The following is a 23,892-nucleotide window of genomic DNA, read 5'->3' as shown; positions in this document are numbered from 1 at the left end:
GACGAATAGCAGTTGATGTTTGTGAAAGCGGTTCCGTTTGTTTTATCTTCGCCAATCCTGCGGGCGCATCAGCACCGGTAGAGGCTGCCCTTGCGCGTAGAGCTATTTACCAATACCACTTTTCGCCATCTTTGATGATGCCGGCGCCGTGAGCCTGAATGTGCTGGCCTGTGTTGGTCTGGTGTAATGTCAGTTGCCATTTGCTCATGGGTACGACGAAACGCACTGCTGTCCAAGTCGCGCCAGGTACAATCTGGAGCGTCGCATTTACGATCAAGCCGGACAGGCCAAAGCCTACGAGTCTGAGAAGTCGCATGGCGGTATTGTAAGATCAAGTCTCAGATGCCAGCCAGAGCAATTGTCTATGCAGAGTGCCTGGAATTTATAGGCGCATCAGCAGATCCTCCCGCAAGTTCCTGACAATCTGCCAACTGGGTCGACCGCGAAAGGCTCGTCGCTCATTGACGGAAAAGGGGCACTGCGCTACATAGTGTCACGAGCAGACATGACTGTTTCAATAATTCTGGTGGCGTATGACTACCGGGACAAGGGTAATAGACGAGTTGTGGGGAAGCTTTAGTCCCGGAAGCTATGCTTAATCGAACGTTACCCGTGTACTGCACGTACTATACTGTAAACTCTGCACACGACGCTGCCTAGGTATGCATCGCCTGGATTGGCAATCACCCGATGTCCGTGGCTCTTTCAACATGGATACACACTGGCCTCGGTAGCAATGGAACAGGCCGCCCTCCGAAGCGCAGATACTACTGGAAGGGGAAAGCATGCCGCATCCAGTCGGCACAATACTGCGACCGAACCTTGGAAGCGATGGGACATATGGGCTAACGAGTGTATGCTCAACGTATAACTTGGAATGACTGGCAACAGTACCGAGGTAGTTTGCACCGGTCGAAAAAGGCACGTTGCTAGTTCTGGATTGGACAAGATGTTTGCTGCACTCGTACCAACGTTGCACCTGCGCAGGCAGCGTACGCAGCGCACCCACGACAGCGTCTTCGGGCTTGCTCATGCTTCTCGCCCGCAGTTTGACCCGCTGCTTCCTTTTGCGAAAGCTTGCCAGCGCCACGACCACAGCCTTCTGGGCGCGATTCCACGTATATCAGATACGGCCCAGCAACCTCAGCAATGATGTAGCGTTGTGTTAAGTTTACTGATCATGCATCTTCAGGGAACCTAGGGACCTGGATACTCTACAAGACATCAGAGATTGAACGTCAACAGACGACCATCGTTCACGTCCCTGATTTGAGCCATTCGCAAGTACCTTTGATGATCGGATAATTGCGAAGGGCCAACGACTTCGACATATTCCATACATTTGGACTGTCTCAGTACAATGCATTCCAGAATGTCCAGCACGTTGCGCTCTCATGTAAGATAACGGCACATCGTCTAAATAGGAGATTGTGTGTTTTCAAATCAGACGCCTCAGTTTCACATTCGAGCAAACCCGTGTAAGAATACCGTAAAGACTTTGTATCAAATCGTTGAGCAGCAAGCAATATTCCACAGGCGCCAGGGAGCTTCCGAGCTAGCGTTTCCCGGTAGATCCATCCTGCTACTTTTGTCACAACCTTTGGTTACGTTATTGCACAATATCCTTGGCCACTCCGACATAGCCAGATCCATTCTCGATCCACGTATTCTTCCAGATCTGCACCAGCTCTTGCGAAAGTCTTGCCATGTCGAGGTTCCTCTCACTTGAACTCGCTAGTACCTTCCAGCCTTGCTCGTGTTCTGCGCTCACATCATCGATCATGTATGTGTACTTGTCGAAATTGTCGGAGCCCGCAATGAGCATGTCATTCACACCATTGGCGAACCCGAATGTAGCGAGAACTTGGTTGTAGCTGACCCAAGCGGCGTCTGTCATGGGAATGCTGACCTTGTAAACGATATTGGGAAGGATGCCATCGCGTTCGACAACAGTGTGTAACGAGTCGGCCATGTAACCGTCGATGAAACAATACAGTTTTTCCCGGTCATCCTCACAAAAATGGACCCCTGCTCTGCGAATCATGCGGAGGGGGGCAATGAGAACAAGACGTTCCCTTGCCTTGGAAGCAGTCAGTCGCGCAACTCAAGCAAGAAAAGGACTTTGAAGCTTACATCAGGACCAGGTGTAACCGTACGGCACAGTGAATCGGATTCAGGTCTGGGCTTCATCTCGTATGCAGGCGTCGCAAGAGGCGTCGAAGTGTAGAGTGGCGTTATGCTGTGAAGAGGCGAAGGCGAAGACAGCCCCGCAAAAGAGGCATGCGAATTTGATCTACCAGGAGGCGTGTCTCTGCCACCTACGGTATGGCCAGGGATGTGATAGTCGAAGGGTGACCGGTATGATCCCTTCTCCCATCCATGCTTTGGCGCACCGGGCGGGATCAAGGCAGCCCGCCGAATCGAGTTGGCGACTTCAGATGCAACCGAACCTACAGCGGTTGTATGTTCTGGACGAAGAGAAAGGGAGGGCCTCCGCGTGTGTACGAGGTTGCGCGCGTCGGCCAGCCGGTTGCCAAAGCCGACGTCTGCAAAACGCGTATAGTTGCGGTTCTCCACCAGTCGCGGAATTGTCGGTGAGGACGCTGATGGGGAAGTAGAATTTATGCGAGGGGGGACCGACATGCTTTCCTAGTTGCTGATGGCGGAGAGTGATTGCAACGCGTGTTTCGACCTCAATTTGATGGTAAAGAGCTGGAGCAGAAGCGAAAGGGGAAGCGAACACACTAGAAACACGCTCTCAACTCGCTAAGAGGAAGCAGCCAAGCCTGTGACTGTTTGTGGTGACAAACACAAAGCTCCAGTGAAGGTGTAGCGCCATTCATTGAACCTTCAATATGTGTTCTGCTTTGGGAGAGGCGACATGATCGATCTAGTTGCACGAGAAAATATCGATGGATTTCGTTGTCACTACAATTTGTTAATGATATTCAGATTGTGGTCCGTGTTGTTTACCTAGGTAGTCACTAGCACTAGCGAAGAGGACTCGACACCCGTGCTGCTATATCCAGTATAGTCTGTAGAAGCCAACTAACATAGTCCCAGTGTGAAATTTGGTATTCAGCCACCGAATGCGAAAGCTTCCCTTCGCCTTTAGAAGAGAGAACTCAGATTCGATCGCAACTTGATGTCTATACTGCTTCCTAGACCATGCACTGGCGTCATATCAAATGGCGGGCACCATGGCAAAAGCGCCATCTGTCGGTACTAGAGACTTTCAGGGCCGAAGAAGCAGCGAAGGAAAGCGCTGTTGTTGTTCGCAGAATTTGGAACGGGAATATTGAGGTATGTCCTGAGTGTTTTGATAGAGTCTAGAACATTTGTTTCTCTAACGCTAGCCAGTATGTCACTTGCGGCCGTCTTGAAGACCAAGCAAGCATTTGGAATCGTTGCAAACGCTCACTACGCTACCTCCAGAACAGGCCGCGGCGGGATTCATCTCAACAGTACTTTGAGCATGACTCTAGTTCAGTGAAGAGCGGTGGAGAGACTGTGACAGTGACCGTAAGAGAAGACGCGCACAACGAGGAAACACAAGAGTCTGGCAGTGAGCCCTGGGAGGGCGACTATACTAGCCTTCTAGCCGAGTATGGTATACGATAGTTGCTCTATAGTTTCCTGATGGCTCCTCCGCCTTTATTGCGTCTTATATCATACCCAGGTAGTCATGTACACCACCACATTCTGTACTAGATAGACACTGCAAAATCCATGTAGCTACCAAGAGCACGCTTTGTCACTATGCTATTTGGATAATGTCTCTGCCGGTGTTGTCAGATAGGAAAAGCGATATGATAACGCGGCGAATCCCATCTGGGTACCCCCAAAACAGCGACGAAGACAAGATCAACTACACCAGCATAAGTAGCTAGGAAATGGGAAACAATTTCGCATTCGAGTATAGATCTTCCAGTACTCCAATCACGTACGACCCTAATCTGATAGTATCAATGCTTGACCGTAATGAGATTGAATCCGGGCCTGTCTCGTTTTAGCAGCCGTACCGCTCATAGATGACGTATACTTTCCCTGGCCAAGACATTTCCCACCTCTGGATGTGGCCTCTGAAGTAAAGCTCTCATCTATCCCGCTCCTTGAACCGTCGACTCAGCTCGTAGAGCCTTTACAGCCGTCTTTAGCCACTCTCTCGCTCAACTCGCGCGTCCTGCCTACGAGATGGACTCGCGGCTACCACACCCTCGCCAAATTCAAGCACAGCTCCAGGCACTCGGCGACGAAATCCAGAGCATCCGCGAAGAACACGATGGCCACATTGTCGGGCTAAGCCAGCGTCTGCAACAAGCTGAGAACCGCCAGCGACAACTCCTACATCAGCTCCAAATTGCTACGAACCGCTTTCCTGGACCGCCTGGCAGTAGTCACAGTGGTTACTCGAGTTCGACTGCCAACCTAGATAATCCTCTCCCTCTCTCGGAGTCTCTTATCGGTACTGGTCGCATCACAACACCTCCACGAGCACATACCGGTGGCGCCACGAGTAACGACAGGTATGATCGTACCCGCTTCTTATCATCAGGGGAGGCTTCTTCTAGACACAACAGCTATTCTAGTCGCCCATCCCCTGTTCAATCGGTGGATGCGAATGCTACACCACGCGCACAAAACGCTGCTCCCCAACTGAACCCAGTCCGCCCTCAGCAGCCAGTCATTGGTAGTAAAGACAACGCAGCTTATCTTCCTATGGTCATGGAGAATATCATGTCCGAGCACCGCCGCCACAAACGTGAGGGCACCTTGAGATCTTGGTGAGATGCTCTCTGAGCGAGCGCTCATGAATGAGTGATAGTGGCTAATGCATATCAGTGGATTCGTTTTTCCAGAAGGGCGGACCAACGATGTCAAATGCTCTCAAGACTCTTTCCATATACCCTGCTTTCGTGCCAACCACTTCTACTATTGCCGACAACACATGCGTGTCATCCCTGGTGGGAAGACGGTTTGTAGCCATAGGAACAAGCAGGACTGCTTGGTGGTGATATTTGGTACGTGTTCCAAACGTGGCTCTTGTGCTCATACGTCAAGACTGTTAGTAATCATCCACAGAAGATCACGATGACTGGGACCTGATCGTGGATGCTGCACTCGCGGCAGGCAACCTTGGCAACAAAGGAGTGGATGTCGAGGATCTGAAAGAGGCTCTCTTCCCTCCTCAGAACTACTCTGATCGATACATGAGCGCCCCTGGCTGATTTGGAAGAAGATAAAGTACCCGGTGGTATGAGAAGGGTTTTAGGGCGAGGAAGGGCAGAGAAACAGTTGCAGCGGTGGATCAGCTCTTCGCGTAATCCCCCTTATGACCCTATCTGAGCAACTACATCGAGCGTAGTGTTGCATACAGCCTGAATGCGCACCTAGAGACAAACATTGAGCGTATCGAGTGTCTTTCGCGGCACGGCCTCGGTGTCTTGGAGATGTTCATGTTTAAGGCAAGGTTCGGCGTTGTGTGTCGTTGGCGATATTTCAGTTGTGCCTCCGGGGCCATTGATCCCACGTAAATCATGGATACCGAGTATGGCGACGTTGGGAAGGTTTGCTGAGCCATGCTTGGTGTCGTTAAGATTGTAGGTTACCACCTGGGCACGCACGCTGTGGTCCATGTTTCGTTTTTTGGCAACGCCAACACGCAAGAAGAATACCTAGGCACGGCTGCGCGACGCAACCCACGTAAATGTTATTGTTCAACGGTCGGACAAAGCGCGCTCACATTTGGACGAAGTCGCCCATGCCCAGCTGAGAGTACCTAGGTAGACGAGAAGCGCGCGTCTTTGACACGCGCTAATGACGCTTGGGCCTTGTCGCATGATTTGTCATCACTCAACAAAATATCAAAGGGGGCCGGGGTGCACAGAAGAATTTGCTCTACATTGCAAGCTGCATGCAGACGCGCCTTGAATTCTTCTGCCAAGCGATCAACTATCGCTTCAGTACGCCACAAACCATGTGTATTAGACCACGCTCTCATGTCCCCCGTTCTCCCGACCTCGGGAACTGGAGGTCATCTTTTCCGCTGCAGCTCCCTCCCTCCACTACACTCCCTCAACCGAAGGTCGAGTTCAGTGGCCCGAACTTGATGTTGCTGTAGACAACAGTGGCATCAGCATGTTGGCTCTCAATGTCTGCCGGCACACCGCTCGTCGTCTCGCATTCTCCCCTGCCGGTACCTAGATCCGTGTCTGGATTCTTGTCTGTGGGATACGTAGAGTCAAGCCAAAGCATGTTGCTGTAATGGTCATCCCACAGGCTCATGACGAGGACCATGCCGTTTGCGAGAGCCTTTGCCATGTTCGCCATACCACCCTTGTCTTTGAACGTGTATGTATCGTGGAACGCAGCTTTCTGTTCGTCGCAAAACTTTGTTGTGATGGAGTTCCCGTCTACGCCAGGAATAGTAGATGCAGGCTGCGCAATAGTCTTGCCGTTCTGGACATAGAAACGCTTGATCTCCATAGCGTCCCCGGTACCGACAAATTGTGTGACCACGGTGAACTTCTTTGAAGTGTCTACCGTCTTGCCCTTGCCATAGAAGTCTTTGACACCCATGCGGTAGCTGTTGAAGTCACAGCCATCAGGATCGCAAACCCCGGCATAACGGTCGGCCGAATAGGTACCTCCGCAACCGTCGCCGTCACAACGAGACTGCTCGATTGTGGAGCACGAGTGTGGGGTGACGGCTGTGCTGACAGCGTTCGCTTCCCAGATGTCCATCTCTGCGCAGCACGAACCATGGCCCCCAACCCCTGCATTCGCATCGTTGGAGGATGGCTGCCAACCTTCGACATTTCCCTTGCAGCATTCTGAGTAGCTGAAAACCAATTCTTGGAACCGAGCGTGACTTACCTCGCCGTTGATGAACTTCAAATCCCGTGGGCACTGGGCGTCGCAGTACCCTGTGCCGTATTTGGCGCCAGCCTTGTTCGTCGAGAATTTCTTCAATCCGCCATCTGCATCCATTGAAACAAAGTACAAAGCGCCATTGAATCCGCATGGCAGATTCGACACGTCCACATCGAACGTGAACTCTTGGTTGCCGGTAAACTTAAACATCTGTTCAAATCCACGGATCAGTTGAGTCACTGTTTGTACCTACGAGAACGTTACTTACCTCGTAAGTCGTATCATCCTTCATAAGATACGTCCGAGAACCGATGTTTGTGGAGTAGGAACCCTTCGTGATGAACTTCAACTTCAGGGAGTTACTGCCCGCGGTGATGCCGTATGTGCCACTGTAGTCTGCACCGTCAACGGCACAGTTGGCCGCACATGCCTTATTGTCTGGGCAGGCAGTTGCGTTCCACTCGTTACCTGTGTAACAGTTGTCATAGCTAGTCTTGTGTTAGCAGCTGAGTCAACCCAACAGATTGTGCCTATGCCATTACCCTCCTTTGACATGAAGCCATCGCCAATTGGCGTCGATGACAATTTTACCGTTCTTGGTTGTGCAGCTACCCTTGGCGGTGCAAGACTGCCATGTCATTCCTGGATGGGTTTCGGTTTGCTGAGTACCAACAAGCTGTGCGTGAACGACGTGGTAAAACCACGCGGCAATGACGAAGTAGTGATACATGCCCAGATGGTGAGCAGTACAGGCTTTGGGGTTTCAGTAATATCGTGGGCAAAGACTGACAAAGGGTTGAATCAAGATCATGGCAAGTGCATCGGCAGGCGTCTCTTATGTCCCTTTTCGCGGAGCCTTCTAATTACCCTTGGGCGTATGTACTCTATGTTCCATCTTTCAATCAATGTGTCAATAAATGCTAAACCACGCTTCGACTGCTGCAATTGGTGTTCAAAGCCTTTTCTCGCATACCGATAATGCGCGGCCCCTACATGCCATGTCGAGATTCATCTCACAGGAGGCTAGAACATGTCCGACCACAGACGCGGACAGCGTATGAGATGAATTGACTGCTTAGTGCGACGTGGACACCCGTAGGTCTATAGGGCAATCTCCACGCAATGTAGGAATAATTAGACATCGTCATCGGAGTCAGAGGGTCACTCGGACAGGCGATGTGATGCAACAGCCCTCTTGTTCGGCTGTCTACCTGGCTAAGCATACCAAGCATCTTCAAGCTCACTGCCATGAGCTGGGCGCTGAGCACTATTAACTGGGTATTTCAATTCAACGTCAAGAGCAGCTCCTGCACAGATGCATGCGCCTCGGCGCCTCAGACCCGGACCCGTAACACCCTGTAAAACTACGACCAGAATGCGTCTTAGGTCTTCGATGGGTCATGCTGTCACTGCACAGCGGAGAGTTCAAATGCCGAAGAAGACATGAAGGCAAGCCAAGCTGATCATCAATTATATGAAAGACAAGTACCGAAGAGGGGTAGATTGACGATACTATTGATACCACGAGACTGGTAATGAGACATGACCAGCATTCCCCGCATTGGCACAAAGAGGACCCTACCTAGGTATGCACGGGACCCGATGAGTGCGTCGAAATGCCGGCGATTCCATTTATTAATCGTCAGCACTGGTGACGCTACACTATCGGCAGGATGAGTGAATGCTACCTAGCTGGAGGTACCTAGGTATGGCGGCCTGAGCGTACCTGGGGACGCAATGGTTAACTGGGTCTGTTGCATCTCCGTCTTATATCCGAGTCTGTGCGCTCCAACCTATTGCCTCATCTTCACCTGATCTCCGCCTTGTCCGACCTCCAGCTGTTTCGCCATTGTCAACGCGCATCGCAGTCCCTAGTTGCCATCCGTCACATGCCATGTCCGCTCCCGGCGCCGAGTGGATTAGCGACAGGTCTCGCGAGGAATCCCCAGAAGGTCACGATGGCTTGTCGCAGCGACGCACGAGCAAGAAGCGCAAAGTGTTGTCGTGCTACGCTTGTCGCAACCGCAAGATGAAGTGTGATCGCGTCTTTCCAGTATGTGGCCGATGTCAGAAAAACGACAGAGGTCACGAGTGTACATATGACCCCCGGCTACTTCAAGAGTCCCACCGTGACAGGGGCGCTGCGTCTCTTGCGCTTACAGAGCTGCCAGTCGAGAGCGAGCCCTCCTCGGACGCATCGAATGCATTACAACGAAAACTCAAAACACAAGAGAGACGAATTGCCATTCTGGAACAGAAACTCATCAATCGAAATGGCGGTGGTAATCCCCCGCAATATGGGGAGTTTGTGCCCCATGAACCCAAGATCACAGAGGAAATCATGTTCAGAGGAAAGGGTTTCAGATCCCAGTTCAACGGCGCAACGAGTATCATGAGCATGATCTCCACGGTACAGTCCCAAGCCTGACGTCAACGTGATAGAAACTGACCACCACTAAGTATCACGAGCTACAAGCTTTTACGCGAGAGGCTTTGACCGTCGATCACTCCATCATGCGTGTCAAAACCGACTTCAAAGCCTTTCGCGATCAGAGGAAGAAGTCTGCGAAGAGGCAGGCCACTAGATGCTCTGACATCGACTCTGAAATACTCGCTATCCTTCCGGAAAAGAGCATAGTTGATACGCAGGCGGCTCTCTACTTCCAAACGTGGGAAACAAGTTATAGAATCCTGCACGGGCCGTCGTTCTGGGAGGATTATCGAAGTTACTGGGAATCAGATCGGGACGGAAAGGGACCGGTGAGCTTCGCCGTCTTGCTCGTCTTGCTCGTCGCAGCCACGAAGTGCCTTAACCCGAAAGTTGATGTGTTTGTTGGTGACACGACTGCCGACAGGCAAGCGGCTCACGAGCTTATTAATTTATGCGACAGCTGGATCGCTGATCAGCCGCGCAAGCGGGTTACTTTAGCTTTGTTCCAGCTACAGTGCCTGTCGTTACTCGCGAAGCGTGTCAATTGCGTGCGCCTGAAGCAAGACTGGGTCGCATCGGGTGACCTACTGCGACTCTCCCTTGCATCTGGTCTACACCGTGATCCCTCTCTGCTCGGACATGGTACGATGACAGCTTTCGATGAGCAAATGAGGAAGCGTCTGTGGATTACCGTCATGGAGCTGGAGCTCCAGTCGTCCGTTGAGAGTGGCATTCAATCTTCGCTCTCCGGACTATACTGGGACTCGCCTATCCCTGATAATCTTGGCGATGAATCTTTTTCGCCAGATATGCAGCACATGCCGGCGGTATGTAGAAACGAACCTCGGAAGAAAGCGTTCCCTGTGAGACTGACACCGTGCAGTCCGACGAGAACTTCACATCAGCTTCGTACCTCATCGCAACTACAAAGTCACTTCCACTCCGTATCCATTTGACGCAAGTGTTAAACACCCCTTCCAGTGCTCTCGATTACGACGACGTGCTGCACTACGATGCACGGATCCGCTCTGCATTGGCCGCACTACCCGTCTGGAACGATGATCGCGCACTCGTACCTTCCGCACTCCTCCAGTTGCAGTTGCGACAGTATCTCTTATTGGTGCACAAGGCCTACGCCAGACTAGCCTGCACAGACAATCGCTACTTATACTCGTTCACAACTTGTGTAGAAACGTGCAGCTCTTTGGTCACCACGCACGATCGCCTGCTATCAAGAGGCGTTCTAGCGCTGAACAACTTCCGCAACGACGTCATCAGAGCTGGTCTGACACTTTCGCAGATTGTCTACCACAACTGCACTCTTCGAAAAGTAAAATCGTCCCGTACCCCTGCAACTGATTCTACGAATCACAGTGCAGACCATCACACTCATTTTGCAGACCTGAGTAGGCCACGGCGCTTGGCAGCCTCCGATACATGTCTAGACCTGTATCTCACGGCACTACCGCAGGAGTCGTTCCTTGCAAGAACACTATGTATATCTTCGATGGACATCCTAGAGCGAACGAGACAGATATTTGAGATCAAGGTCTTCCGGCTTGGTACAGGATACATGGAATGCTGGCTGTAAGTTATGTGTCAACAATTCACAGCAAGAATTCGCTGATTTTGGTTCTCGTATGCACAGCATGTCTGCTGCAGTAGGCATGCTACCTCCTCCATCACCTGCTACATCCATAGCCTACATCAACAACATCCACGATGACGTACTTTCAAGATGTCACAAAACGCTCGACTGGTTTACCTCGTTGGCTTTCAGAGTACTAGCTCTACAACAAGATCCCCTGAGTCGCTTGGCGTCTTCCCTTCGCAGTACCATGAGTACTAGGGAAGAGATCGTCTCGAGGTCAATGACCGCTGAGAGTGCACCTACCACGTCACCAGATGGGGTTTGCGTAGAAGCCAACACAAGTAATAGTACGAAAGAAACGTATGGACCATTCGATTCACTACAGGACATACAGTCAGATATGAGCGGCTGGTCATTTCCTGACTTCTGGGCGTTTGACCTTGGCGGAGACTTCTGATCTTCATACATGCAATGACGTCAGATAGATACCGCAGCTATAACTACGTCTTCGCACATGTTAGCAGGTGTATATCATCAAAGACATTGCATCGCCCTAGCTCCTACTACTCCATGCTATTCCGGCGCCGTGACTCTTCGAAGTGTGCTTGTTTTCTACTCCACACATACTACAGTTGTTCTTTTTTTTTCAAGGTTATGTAGAGTCTCTTTACAGGTTCTCTTATTAAGTCGTGCTTTTCGACAGTACTCTATTATCATCTTTAAGAGGTATAATGAGCATTTACCCAAGACGCTTACAATGCCATCTAGCATTGCCATTATTAAAGGAAGCTTTATAGTTGCATATTAGAGAGCTTTGTTACGTCGTACTAACAACAACTAGTGCGGCGAGCGGGATAGAGCTGTATCTACCGAAAGGACACAAGCTTATTAAGGCGCACTACCGCGAAGATTTTGAAACATACAAAGATTCAAAACGCCTAGACAGACTTATGTAGGGTTATCAGAGCTTGCTTCGTTATTTCCGTAGGCATTAGTTTCGCTGTAGAGCACATGGACTCAGCTCTCTACGCGTCACTGTGTTCGCAATGTGTTGGTTAAGACCCTGTCATTTGATTCACTCAATAGCGTCGCCCCAATAGTATATATACATAGCTTCCTCCCTCTTTCATAGGATACCCACATTGTACATCTCTTCTTGTTCTATACGATGCGTAGCTCTGTGCTGCGTCTAGTTTGACAATTTTTCTACGACTGGGGTCAATTAGCCCTTCTGGTTTCATCAAGCCACTGGGAAGGTAGTTCTTGTCCGGCAAGCGCAGACAATCAAGAACAAACAGTACATACGTAGACGGTGGAGGGCAGTCACTGCTACATGCGTTTAAACTACGCAAAGACTGTGAAGTCGAAGGGGACAGTTCTTGTTTCGAACTATGTCGGACTTTTTTAGTGGTATGCAGTTCCGTATCAGGTAAAAATGACATGTAACAAGCTAAGCGTTCTGCACTACATCCTAGAGAATCTTATCTAATCCTGCCACGAAGGCACAGTAATCGGCTCGACACATATCATCTAAATGTGCGTTCTGGGTTCCTATTTCGTCCAGAGCGTTCTCGTCTTGTCTAGATGCCCGCACGTCTTTGTAGTTGCAGGTTTCTGTCTTGTGCCGGGCAGGTACCTGGAGGCGCCCAATGACTGCGCGTGTACTTCGAGCTTCTATCTTTTCTGTTTTCTCGCGCAGGACAAAGAAAGACCCTGACCGTTCGAACAGAAGATCTTCTATTTTCATCCCATTCGGTGGAGGTGTCGGCGGCCAAAGCACAATGTTCGGCACATCTGAACGGTCAAATTTCTCGATCAGTATCTTGTATGGCAGCGGCTTTGAGGCTTGATTACCCTTCCGACCATGGCCGTATTTTCGCACAAGGTGCGGCACAAGATCATCACCTGGTAGACTTGCCGTCTTTTTCTGGCCTCGTTTTGAGATCAAGTCCTTGAATGACTTCATTTTTTTCGACGGGGTCTTGTAGGTAGTAGTACTGCAAGCTTGAACAAGAGAACTTCGGCGAGGCAATTTAATACTGTTGGTGATGTGTTGCTGTTACAGAACAGTGTGATGCATTAGTGCATGCGCAACGTTAGCAAACACTTTGGAGCCTTCTCACAATGCTAGTCGTGAAATTGGAAGTAGCAGCGCTCCAAATTATACGTTCAAACTTATTCTGGATTGAAGTTGAGTCCCAATATTTTGCCATATGCAAGGAGTCGCGGAAGCAAAAGACGTGGGTTGAATAAAGTGCATGTCGGTTTAGTCCAAGTGTTGGTCTTGGGACACTGTAAAGATGAGGTTTATTGCCATCACTCGTAAGACATGTACAAGACTACTGGCCCCAGAAGTCCGCTTACAAAGTTTATCATCACTTCCAAATTACTTGTGTACGCCTGTTTCATTGTGCGCGTCCTTGAGACCCGTGCAATCGGTACAGTTGGAGCAACTATCGCCGTCAGTCTTTCCGTCTATCGCATTGCTTCATACGCAGAATGCGCCACTTACTTTGTGCAGTCGTTGCAATCTACACAATTGCTGCAGTCTTCACAATTATCACATCCGGTACAGTTGTGGCAGCTGCTACTATCATTGCAGTCGGTGCAATTTCGACACCCCGTGCAGTCTATATTCTGGTTAGCAAATGCTCGAAGTCTGTCAAAACTTCCAAGAGTGGCGAGTGTACGAATGCAAAAGTAGCCTGACCTTTGCAATCCGTGCAGTTCTGGCCTGAATGTGAGGGGGAAAAGTCAGTGTTGTTCTTCTCGAGACATGGTTTCAAACCTACAATCCTCGCAACCTGTACAGTTGGTATTGTTACGGTTACCATTGTTTTCGTCGCTGGATACGCGAAGCGATGACTGACGACAGCCCATATTTAACGTACGTGATGGGCGAAACGACGATTGCGTGTGCAGGTAACAGGATTCCGAATGTGAATGCAGGCAAAGTGGACATGTATGTATCAGTTTTCATGGTGGGGAAAATGAGACGGCAAGAGTATGCAGCCACGACGTCATTTCTGACGCACCTGGAACAAGTGTTGGCGAGCCCAAACACAGGTATCGATCCGAACAAGGCAGGCTAGAAGTGCATAATCATGATAGACACATGTAAGCTTGGCGGAACTTGGACTAGACGTCTGCGTCCATCTTCCAACAAGTCTTTCTACCCAAGAAACCACAGTCGATATAGTGTATAGCTGCTGTGGATTGTATATAAGAAAAAACAATATTTAGCTAACATTGCTGCTGTAACCTAGAACTTCTACAGCTACATTAAGAGTGGTGCTAACCAACCACAACGCGACTAAACTCCACCCAATTCTCTTGTCCATTCGCCACTTGCGCAAAGGCACTGCAAGGAGAAGTCCAGCTAGCGTCACGAGCAGAGTGCCTCCGGAAATGACCAAGGTGGTACTCACGGCAATGTGGTAAGGTCTGAAATGAACCGACTGGTCTGGGTGCTTCTCATGGCGGTGCTCGCCCTTGGTGATGATCATGTAACATCCACTGAGGCCTACGCCGAGCAGGATATTAAGCATTGGGCCACCGAAGCAGGCTGAAAGTGCCATGATAGGAAACCCGAGCCGCGCAACAGTGATGTCGGCGACAAGATCACCAAGCGAATTGCCAACTGCGAAGATGGTCAAGCCGAGAATCGCGTCGGACATGTTGAGAATAACGCCCAAGGTACGCAAAACACCGACAACTTCATTGGCAATAGTGCTAATCCATGCAATGGCAACGGCAAATCCAAGAAAGCACAACGCGGGCCGCCAATTGGGTGCTTGATTCGAGGCAGTGGTCAAGAGGAGGAAGACAAGAAGGCAGAGTGAGACAAGCATGCTGTAAAGCGAGTGGCGAAGCAACACAACTGGGTTGTCGGGTTCGACATTTACCCAGACGACTAGTACCAAGAAAAAGGGCGCCGTAAAGATCTGGACGATCACCAGCCAGCGGTTCCATTGCGCTGGCCCGATGGATGTTGAGGTTGCCGGGAGCTGCTCGGGCGATTGCGCTACGTTGTCGGAACTTGTTATGTACACTTGCGGTGGTTGGCTGGTGGTGGTGCTGAAGGATCCACCGTCCAGCTGTCGAGGAAGGCTCGTAGACGATTTCGAGTTCGACAGGCCCGAACTGGTGGGGTCGTCTCGTGGCAAGACAAGGGATACACTGGGAGTTTGCGATCTCATGCTTGCATCACCTGGTGTAGCTGCGTGTGGCATACCGAGATCCAGGGAAAGCTGGGCATGGCCTCCGTCATTCTCGTCTTTTTGCGGCTCGACCACCGGAAGCGTTATAGTAAGCAGGAATACAGGCAGACTTGCGACTAGCCCCAAAAGCTTATCGAAAACGTTCTTGTCACGCCAGTTGGTCAAAGTGGGAAAGAGGGTAGCAACCAGACTATGCGGGGTCGGTAGGAGTGCCGAGGGCCACCACGTGGGAACTTTTGTTGGTTCGAGCTGCCCAAAGGAATCTCGTGGGAAGTAGGTAGATTCGAGTGACACACTTGGCGAAGGCGGACGTAGACTCTGAGGTCTGGAAGTGGACTGTGCTGACCAAGGGTAATCGGTGTAAGGCGGGAATGGTATGGGTGGGGAAGTCGCATCTGGTACGGCCAGCTTCAGACTAGGCTGTTCGCGGCTATGGCCGGAGTTTGATGCCGGGCTTGATCGTAGATTCAGCGAAGGCAGGACTACACGAGGAGGCGCTCCATCCTCGGCACCTGGAGGCGCCAAATTGTTGGGTGAAAGCAGCCTATCTCTCGGTGCCGTAGGACTCGGGGCTCTAGAAGAGCGGGAGACTGGCGAAGATAACGAGATAGTTGGTGAGGGCGGCGCTTCCAACAATCCGTTGCGCTCGCTGGGAGTGGCAGACGCAAATGTTATGTCAGGCACGCATTGTCCTTGCAGGGTGCTTGGCTGTAGTTGGACATTGTCAATGTCATTGGTGGAGACAGCTCGCGCTCGGTTGCCTAGACTCTGCTGGATCTCGAGATTCGGTCGGCTCAGGTGGGGTGAGGTGGAGATGTTGGAGGCGGAAGAAGGCAGGTCAAATGGAGGCCGAGTCGCTGGACCTGTAGTCTGTCCGATGTAGGATTGCTGCTGGGCAGTAGTGTAGGTAGGGTCGTCGGAATACCGTCGCAGGCTGATTGGCATAGACTGGATGTTGCGCGACTTTTGCAGTGAGGAAAGTACCGCTCGGAACTCCAAAGCTCCTACTAAACTGGGTCGGATCGGGGTATGGGTGTTGCGCCGCGACACGCTTGGGCGGTTGACGCGCATATTGTTGGTCAACTCGCCCATCCAGCGCTCACGTTCCTCCTCGTTGTCATCGTCATGTATCGTATTGTCGCCTCCTGCGCGTTCGAGCATGGAAAAGTCGTCAGCGGAGGCGCCGTACGCAGGGGTCGCAGAAGCAGCGCTGATTTCGTCGTCGTGGTACTCTGGAAACTCCTCCTCTTCACCGCCGGGTGTTACGTAGTGGCTCCTAACAGCGGCTGCTCGCGCGCGTCGGGCTTTCCGTAGGTTGAGCCACCAGTGCCAGGCCACAACAAAGGCGACGTAGAAGATGTAGAAGGCCACCATGCTAACGGACTCCCACAGGTGGAGTTTGCCGTCGACAATGAAGCCCATGCTAAAGGCAGCAGCAACAAGAAAGAAGCCGACGTCACGGACAAAGCTTTTGCGCGCAACCTGGAAGGGGCGGATCAGGGCCATGGAGCCCGAGACGACAGCGGTGATGAAGCAGGCAGCACCGATAAGCTCGCCGACAGCCAGACTGGCAGCGTGGGTGCGGAAGGCGGCAAAGGTGGAGAAGACATCGGGGCTGCCGTTGCCAAAGGCGAGCAGGGTCACGCCGGCCAGGCTCTCGCTCATGCCCAGCATGCGCGCTATGGTGTTGAGGTTGATGCAGAAGAAGTCGCTTGCGGCAATGCCAATGGTGCTGAAGAGGAGGGCGAGCCAGAGCGTCAGCAGGACAAAAGCGACGGGCTTCGCGTGCGGGAGGCGGCAGTAGTAGAGGGCGAGGTAGGACATGACGCCAGCCTCCTCATCGGGGCAGTTTGCGCGCACAAAGTCGCATTGGTCCAGCGCATGGTGGACGAGGCGGCACTCGGCGTCCTTGGTCGAGACGGCCCCCCTCGTGTGCAGAGCACGCCCGGCTGGGGCTTGCGACCGAGCCCATGCCAGCAGCGAGATGAGGGAGACAGCGAGTATGGTGAGGGCGAAGGGGCGCGCCGAGAAGCGGGGGCGGCGCAACCGCTGGGCGTGGGCGAGGATGGTCAGGTCGTCCATGGCCGAGGCATGTTGGTTGACGAGTCGAGGAGAAGACGGGTTTTAGACGGTGCGAGGCGTGAAGGCACAGCGGGCGACGAGCCAGCGGAGGGCGGTGCGTGAAGCGTTTGGGCTGGCGGCTGGTCCGGGGAAATGCCGCCACTGCGCTAGCGCGTGGCGGTGCTGCCGCTGCCTGTCTGGTGATAGCGGCGGGGCAATTGTGGCGCCCAAACAAACAACAGCAACATGGCATCGACGCCAGAACGGCTGTTGCAGCACCACACCCATCGCCCAACATGGCGCGCTCCACCAAGTATACCACGGCCGCCTCGCCCCAGAAGACGCCTGTCAGGTAGGCCCCAACGCTCCGCGCGGGCGCATTGCTAGGCTAACCCGTCGCCCGCAGAGTGCCGCTCAACGACGACCGCCAGGAAAAGGCCGCCCGCCGCCATGCGCACCAACAGGCCCAGCGCGACTCGATGCGCGCCTCGACTACGACTGCGACTCCCGGACGCCGCCGCGTGTCGCTTGCCGCCGCCCACGACACGCCACGCACCCCGTCGCAAGATGGCGACGACATGCCCGATGTTACTGGCACGGCTGTTACACCGGGCACCCACATTATGCCCCTGCTGGCCAACTTCGAGGAATGGATGAAGATGGCGACGGACAACGTAGGCATGCGCACGCCCGTCGTCGCTGCTCCAAGCTAACGCCCCGCTCAGAAAATCAACGCGAACAACTCGTGGAACTTCGCCCTCATCGACTACTTCCACGAAATGTCCCTGCTCAAAGAGGGAGACGGCGTCAACTTCCAGAAGGCTAGCTGCACGCTAGACGGCTGCGTCAAGATCTACACCAGCAGAGTCGACAGCGTTGCGACCGACACGGGCAAGCTGCTCAGCGGACTCGCCGAGAATGTGGGCAAGAAGCGGAGAGGACACGGCGACGATGCCGATGGGAGCGACGAGGACGAGGGCGACGGCGAGGAGGCTGAAGCCGGAGAGCATGGCCAGAAGAAGCGCAAGAAGAGGGCTGCTCGCTCTGCAGAAGCCACGCTCGCGTCGTCCTTTGCCCAACTGCAGAACAAGAAGATGGAGCTCGAGTTCTCGGTTGATCCGCTCTTCAAAAAAGCCTCGGCCGACTTTGACGAGGGCGGGGCCAAAGGACTCCTTCTTAACCACCTGGCTATAGACGGGAGCGGCAGGATTGTCTTCGACAGCAGCGATGACGCCAACGATGCCGCCACCCAAGATTCACTCCCCACTCATGACCATCAACTGGCCCCCGACGCCATCGATGTTGACATATCCGGCCTGACTGCCAAGTACTTCCACGATCTTTCCCAGCTCGACCGGCAAGACGTGTGTCCGTCGATGAAGACGTTCGATCTCGGCGATGTGAATGGCTCTATGGACCTTCCCTTCCTCAAGGCTGCTGACAACTCCTCCGGTGAAGACGGAGCCAAGCACGGAGACGACAACGCAGGCAGCCAATCAGGTCTTTTTCTCGGCGACGATAACCCCATGGAATTTGACGACGACCATGACCTGAATATGGGCGGGTTTGATCTGCCTCCAGAGACGGGCTTTGGCGAAGGCGGGGAGATCTGGGCTCGTGAGGCTATCCAGCATCCACAAGCTCGCATCCACACCATGGACCTGAATGGCGACGAGAACACAGACAGTGCCGACGCTCAGTATGGCGTGTCCATGATGCACGGCCGCGACCAAGAACAAGAGAACATCCTTAGCTATTTTGACCAAGCTCTTAAGAAGAGCTGGGCAGGGCCTGAGCACTGGCGCATCTCACGCGTCAAGCATTCCGCAAAGACAGCACCGGCGACGAAACGGAAGGAAAGGGAGCCATTCGAGATCGACTTCACAGCTCCAATGACACAGACACTAGCAGATGTGCTCTACACGCCTGCGACATCCAACTCCGCGATATCTCTACCCAAAGCACAATGGAAGTCCAGGTCGCGCAACCTTCTCCCAGACGACAAGCACTTCAACTCCAAACAGCTGCTGCGTCTTTTCCTTAAACCCAAGGCGCGTATGGGCTCACGCAAGGGAGGACGCCGTGCACATGCACTCCCTGGAGATTCAGCACGCGTGGACGAAGCATACTGGGCTGATCAGGGTCAAGAAGGCGACGGTGACGATGCACAGGGAAACTACGACGCCGACTTTTTCCAGGATGATGGTCTCCAGATACCTAGTGGCCCTCTCGACGATGACGATGTGTTTGCAGATGCGCGCGATCACTTCTCGCCGCCGCCTGACGCACCTGAAGCTACACTACCACTCGACGGCATGCAACCGGGTTCGCAGACCGACGCATTCGGTGCTCAGCTAGTGACGCAAAGCCGACGATTTCGGCCTGAATACGTCCAGTACGCAAGGGTCGCAAAGAAGGTGGACGTGAAAAGACTAAAGGACGAACTCTGGCGGGGTATCGGGTTCGATGGCGTAAGTTGTATCTAGCCGTCTTCATCTGACTCGCAAGCTCACAACCATCAGATTTCTGCGCCTCCTCAGCCCAATGTTGCCGACGATCCAGCAAACAAGGCCGTGGATGGTTCGTTGACCTTTACTGACGTTGTCAACAGCCTACAGGCCGTTTACCCAAAACAAACCCTGGCTGATATCTCCACAAGCTACTGCTTTATTTGTTTGTTGCATCTGGCCAACGAACAAGGCCTGGTCATCGAAAATCAGGAAACCTTTGAAAATTTGACGATTCGGAAAGACTTCACGGCGGACTTGGACGTTGGAGGATCGTGAGGAGATTTTGGATAGCTTGCATGAATTGTGTAATAATACAAAGAGAAAGAGAACTATTCTGCCAACAAATCCTTTCCATCAGTGGCGTCGCAACTTGGTTTTCCTGTTGGAAACCCGACGTTGCGCCCTTGTTGTGGCTGTATTAGCCTTCTTCTTGGGCTCCTCCGCGGGTTCGTCATTCGCTTTCCTCTTCCTCTTGGACGATCGAATAGGGTTTGCCAATGTCTCTTCGTACGCAATGAGATCTCTGTACCAACGGGGGTCTACCACCCGACATCGAACCTTGGCTTTAGCACCACCAGCTTCCTGTATGTCGAGCGCTCGCTCCCAATCATCGTTCTTCCACTTCTTCTTGAGCAACATTCGCAAACGCACGGGACAGGTATCCGGGCATTCCTCGTGCCCGAAGCATTTAGGCGTGCCCTCCCTGTAACCACATCGACATGTCTCGCCACCTTTGCAGTCCCGCCTACGCTGGTTGGTGCTGCTCATCTCGATCACTAGATGGGACGGGCGGAAGCAGTGACCATGTCCACAAAGGTGCGAAACATCCCATTTCCCATGACCTTTGAGAATCTGAGAGTCCATCGTAAACTTGATCCAAGGGGCGTATATGCCCAAGCTGGCCGCGATAACGTGCAAACTCAACTCGATGCCCGATAGCTAGTAGGAAGTTAACATGGCCATGTTTCAGCGCGCTTGAAAAGAATCAATGCTTACCTTTTTCATCGGGTGAGATTTCGCCCGAAAACCTGATGGATACTGAAAGTGAACTGTATCCCCCACGTGCCAACAGCCGTTAGGACCCGACACAACAGTGTTCTTGAGCAACAACTCCCAACGTTCTTCCTTAGTGAGCTGATCTAGAGCTCTCAACTTCTGGCTCTTCTGTGACTTCACACCGGGCCAGTCCGAATTGTCAAAGTTGAATGGCAATTGTAATTCTTTTAGAATCCGCTCCTCGTCTCTGCGAGTAGGCTTCTTCTTAGAAATCTCCAACTCGCAATCCGTGAACTCGATTGTGGACAGGTGTTGCTGGAGCCAGTCGTGGGAATCAGGCACAAAGCGGAGGAGCCTGAGCTTCTGGGCCTTCACCTCTTTGACGAAGTCTTCGGGCATCATCCCTAGACGAAGGGGCGGAAGGTTCTTCAAAGAGTAGCCGGTCGCTTCGTCATCCCCCACGGGCTTTGTGAGGTCTTTCCCCCTTGGGGTCGGGCCAGGACGCTTGCGCGACGTCGGAGGCTTGCGCGACTTCAAAGACTGAGTACTTCGAAGTGGCGCTAGGGGAGAGCGCCGAGACCTGATGTTGTACGCGCGCGGAGACTTGCGCGACTTCGGAGACTGAGGGCTTCGAAGTGGCGCTGGGGGAGAGCACCGAGACCTGAGGTTGTAAACCCCCATTGTAGGATGAGAAGAGAAGAAAGTAGAGGTTACGATAAAGTTGGGGAAAGTAGGACATTAGGACGGGACTACAGGCAAAGCTTTATAAACAGCACCAGTTTAATTGTCATAGCTGCTTACACAATGCGTCACGCCGCCATGCTGATATCGGCCCTTCAGGAACTTACCGTGCGTCGAACTGTGATAGCCAAGCCACACAGGTTCCAGCACTGCAGCATTGGCAGGGGACGGGATGTTCTCGGCTAGCAAGTCTCTCCTGAAGCTATCAGTGCACGGGCTACTGCTTGGAGGCAACATGCAGTTGGCTTCAACATTCAGTAAGGGATTGCCTTCGGTGCGGCTGCGAACGATATTGATTCTAATGCAGAGTAGATCAACAACAAGGTAACAATACATGCGGTGTTTCAGACATATCAGTGGCGTGCGTGCCTGCCTCCACTACTCCACTATCTCTGCATAGTCGCACTTGTCAGGCCGGTGGCCATCTCGCTTCAACTGCCGCTCCACCTCTTTCAAACGCTCCGGGCAGAACTCAGGACATTCCTCGTGGCCGAAGCATTTCTGGCCGCGTCCGCGTGCATGGGTACAGCCATGGCCAGAGCATCGCGATCGTCGCAAGTTGACTTGATGTGAGTCGAGCACCAGGTGGGACGGCCGATAACAATGCGAGTGACCGCAAAGATGTGACACTTCGAACTGCTGGGGCACATCTCCCACTATCGTCGTGAACTTGAGCGCCCACCTAAAGCCCATGACATTCATAGCAAGGTGGGTGTATGCTACCTCGCCTTCCAGCTTCTCGTTGAGACATTTGCGATCGACATGGTATACGCGGTAAGCGTTGGCAGCACTCCCGAATGGGCGTTCCAAAGTCGGCGTTCCTTTCGCAACCCAACACCCTTTAGGACCCACAACTTCAGTATCTCGCGTAAGCACTTCCCAGCACTCTGGGTCTCTAATGCGCCTCGAGATCCTGAACCTTGGCGAGCCGAGTCGGTACTTGTGCTTGGTCACCAGGCCCTGGTATCGCTTCTGATTCTTTTGCTTTTGTGGCGCTATGATTCGCTCCTCCAGCAATCGGTTGGGCATGACGGTGGCCTTTCGTGGAATACGGACATGGAGCATGCGCTGTACATGGAGTGCAGGGGTGTTGTGGACTATTGGCACGTTGTCTACGGCGGGAGAATGCACCTGTGGTACATCGCGTCGGCTACCATGACTTTGGGCTGAATCGTTGACAGGTTGAGAAGCCAAGCTGTGTCGTGCATGGCTGTTTGGGATTGGACTTGATCCAGATCCAGATCCGGATCTGGTGGTTGGTGCCATTGTCTGCAGGCAAACCTTGAAATATTGATTGAAAGTAAGAGACGTAAATGGAAAGGCAATGAGAGCCTGCCTTTGCTGTATACTGTTGGCATCAGGATATATACGCAAAGTCAACTCTCCAAATATCATATGGCTGGAGGAGAGGGTACGAGAAGACAGGTATCATCAGCATTTCAGAACTGGTTGCGAGTTGTAGCATGATGCATGGTAACTCAAGACCGCGATGACTTTGGCGCCGCCGAATGAGATGTTCGAAAGCGAGATGCACTCGGGATGGGGCGCTGTGGAGCATCTCGAGACGCAGTTCACGAAAAGACTGATAGCCAGCGGGCAACGCACTGGGAGTTGGTGACCCACCAGCTCGTGGGCAGCCTTGGAAATTACCACTACGATCGGCTGCTGGCTCTTCTCGTTTGTCCGGCACCAGTCGCCGTCCTTCTCCGTCTACATGGCCTGATGTGGCACAGGCGTGGTATTGCAGCACCTGCAAGCGACAGATCGTGTTCGGCGACAGTGACAATGTTCCGTCGCTAATCCTTGCACGCCCGACAAGACAATCGTCTCACCATGTCTCGTCGAGGCTGATACTCCAGGTCGCAAACATCTTACCACCTGGGCAAGCTGGAATGCGCTCACTACCGCTTTGGCTGCGCGTGGAATCCATGGGTGTAGTTGAGCTCCAGATCAGCAGTGTCAAGACAGTCAAGTGGCTTCTTTCCTCGCTCGATGGAGTTGGCATTCCTAAACGCGCACCGCACCGTCGAGTTCATCTCCGCGTCTCCAAATTGCTGACGCCCAAACCGTTAGCGCTTCGCGTGGAGGCCGAGGTTCTTGCGCGCCAAGTCATGGCACGTTCCGCAGCCTGCAGGTAGGCCGCAGATCCTCCTGCACCGTTGAACGGAACTAACAGCTGGCCGGGAAGTGAAACCTACGCTATGCTCGAACCCGCAGCCGTTTGTTCAACTCGGCGCATAATCGGCTAGGCTGGCGTCCTACTCGAGCCTCGCAATACTTATCCGTGGTGAGTGACGAGACGTCATAAGAGGTGCCGTTCATCCGTGTGGGCCTGGCACTCGTTTTTGGCCACTGTCAGTACAGTTCTCCCCTCTGGTTCGGGTGCCTAGCGTCTATGGGGTGTACGGATCTTACAAAGAGAGTCCGAACAACACCAGGCACCCTGACTTGGGGGGGGGGGGGGGGGGG

At 52.8% G+C, this 23,892-nt stretch overlaps 5 protein-coding genes across 5 annotated transcripts; 2 read left to right on the top strand and 3 right to left on the bottom strand.

The window, feature by feature from the left end:
- Positions 1 to 6,075: 6,075 nt before the first annotated feature.
- CBH1 (Exoglucanase 1) lies at positions 6,076 to 6,626 on the bottom strand (the record flags this gene model as incomplete). Its single annotated transcript, XM_049386454.1, has 2 exons — positions 6,076 to 6,586; positions 6,619 to 6,626. The coding sequence occupies 2 exons, from the start codon at positions 6,624 to 6,626 to the stop codon at positions 6,076 to 6,078; spliced, it is 519 nt and encodes a 172-aa protein (XP_049246303.1).
- Positions 6,627 to 8,902: 2,276 nt separating this feature from the next.
- On the top strand, positions 8,903 to 9,301 carry J4E84_003844 (uncharacterized protein; the record flags this gene model as incomplete). Its single annotated transcript, XM_049386453.1, has 2 exons — positions 8,903 to 8,907; positions 9,010 to 9,301. 2 exons carry the CDS (start codon positions 8,903 to 8,905, stop codon positions 9,299 to 9,301), a joined length of 297 nt encoding a protein of 98 aa, XP_049246302.1.
- A 4,833-nt stretch (positions 9,302 to 14,134) lies between these two features.
- On the bottom strand, positions 14,135 to 17,197 carry J4E84_003843 (uncharacterized protein; the record flags this gene model as incomplete). The annotated part of the gene is made up of 1 exon (XM_049386452.1): positions 14,135 to 17,197. One exon carries the CDS (start codon positions 17,195 to 17,197, stop codon positions 14,135 to 14,137), a length of 3,063 nt encoding a protein of 1,020 aa, XP_049246301.1.
- Positions 17,198 to 17,754: 557 nt separating this feature from the next.
- J4E84_003842 (uncharacterized protein) lies at positions 17,755 to 19,662 on the top strand (the record flags this gene model as incomplete). The annotated part of the gene is made up of 2 exons (XM_049386451.1): positions 17,755 to 17,763; positions 17,902 to 19,662. The coding sequence occupies 2 exons, from the start codon at positions 17,755 to 17,757 to the stop codon at positions 19,660 to 19,662; spliced, it is 1,770 nt and encodes a 589-aa protein (XP_049246300.1).
- Positions 19,663 to 20,040: 378 nt separating this feature from the next.
- J4E84_003841 (uncharacterized protein) lies at positions 20,041 to 20,691 on the bottom strand (the record flags this gene model as incomplete). Its single annotated transcript, XM_049386450.1, has 2 exons — positions 20,041 to 20,625; positions 20,683 to 20,691. The coding sequence occupies 2 exons, from the start codon at positions 20,689 to 20,691 to the stop codon at positions 20,041 to 20,043; spliced, it is 594 nt and encodes a 197-aa protein (XP_049246299.1).
- Positions 20,692 to 23,892: the final 3,201 nt, after the last annotated feature.

The sequence above is a fragment of the Alternaria hordeiaustralica genome, assembly GCF_023758085.1.
Source record: "Alternaria hordeiaustralica strain BMP 2776 chromosome Unknown scaffold_5, whole genome shotgun sequence".
NCBI lineage: Eukaryota > Fungi > Ascomycota > Dothideomycetes > Pleosporales > Pleosporaceae > Alternaria > Alternaria hordeiaustralica.
This window is presented reverse-complemented; position numbering and strand designations above follow the sequence as displayed.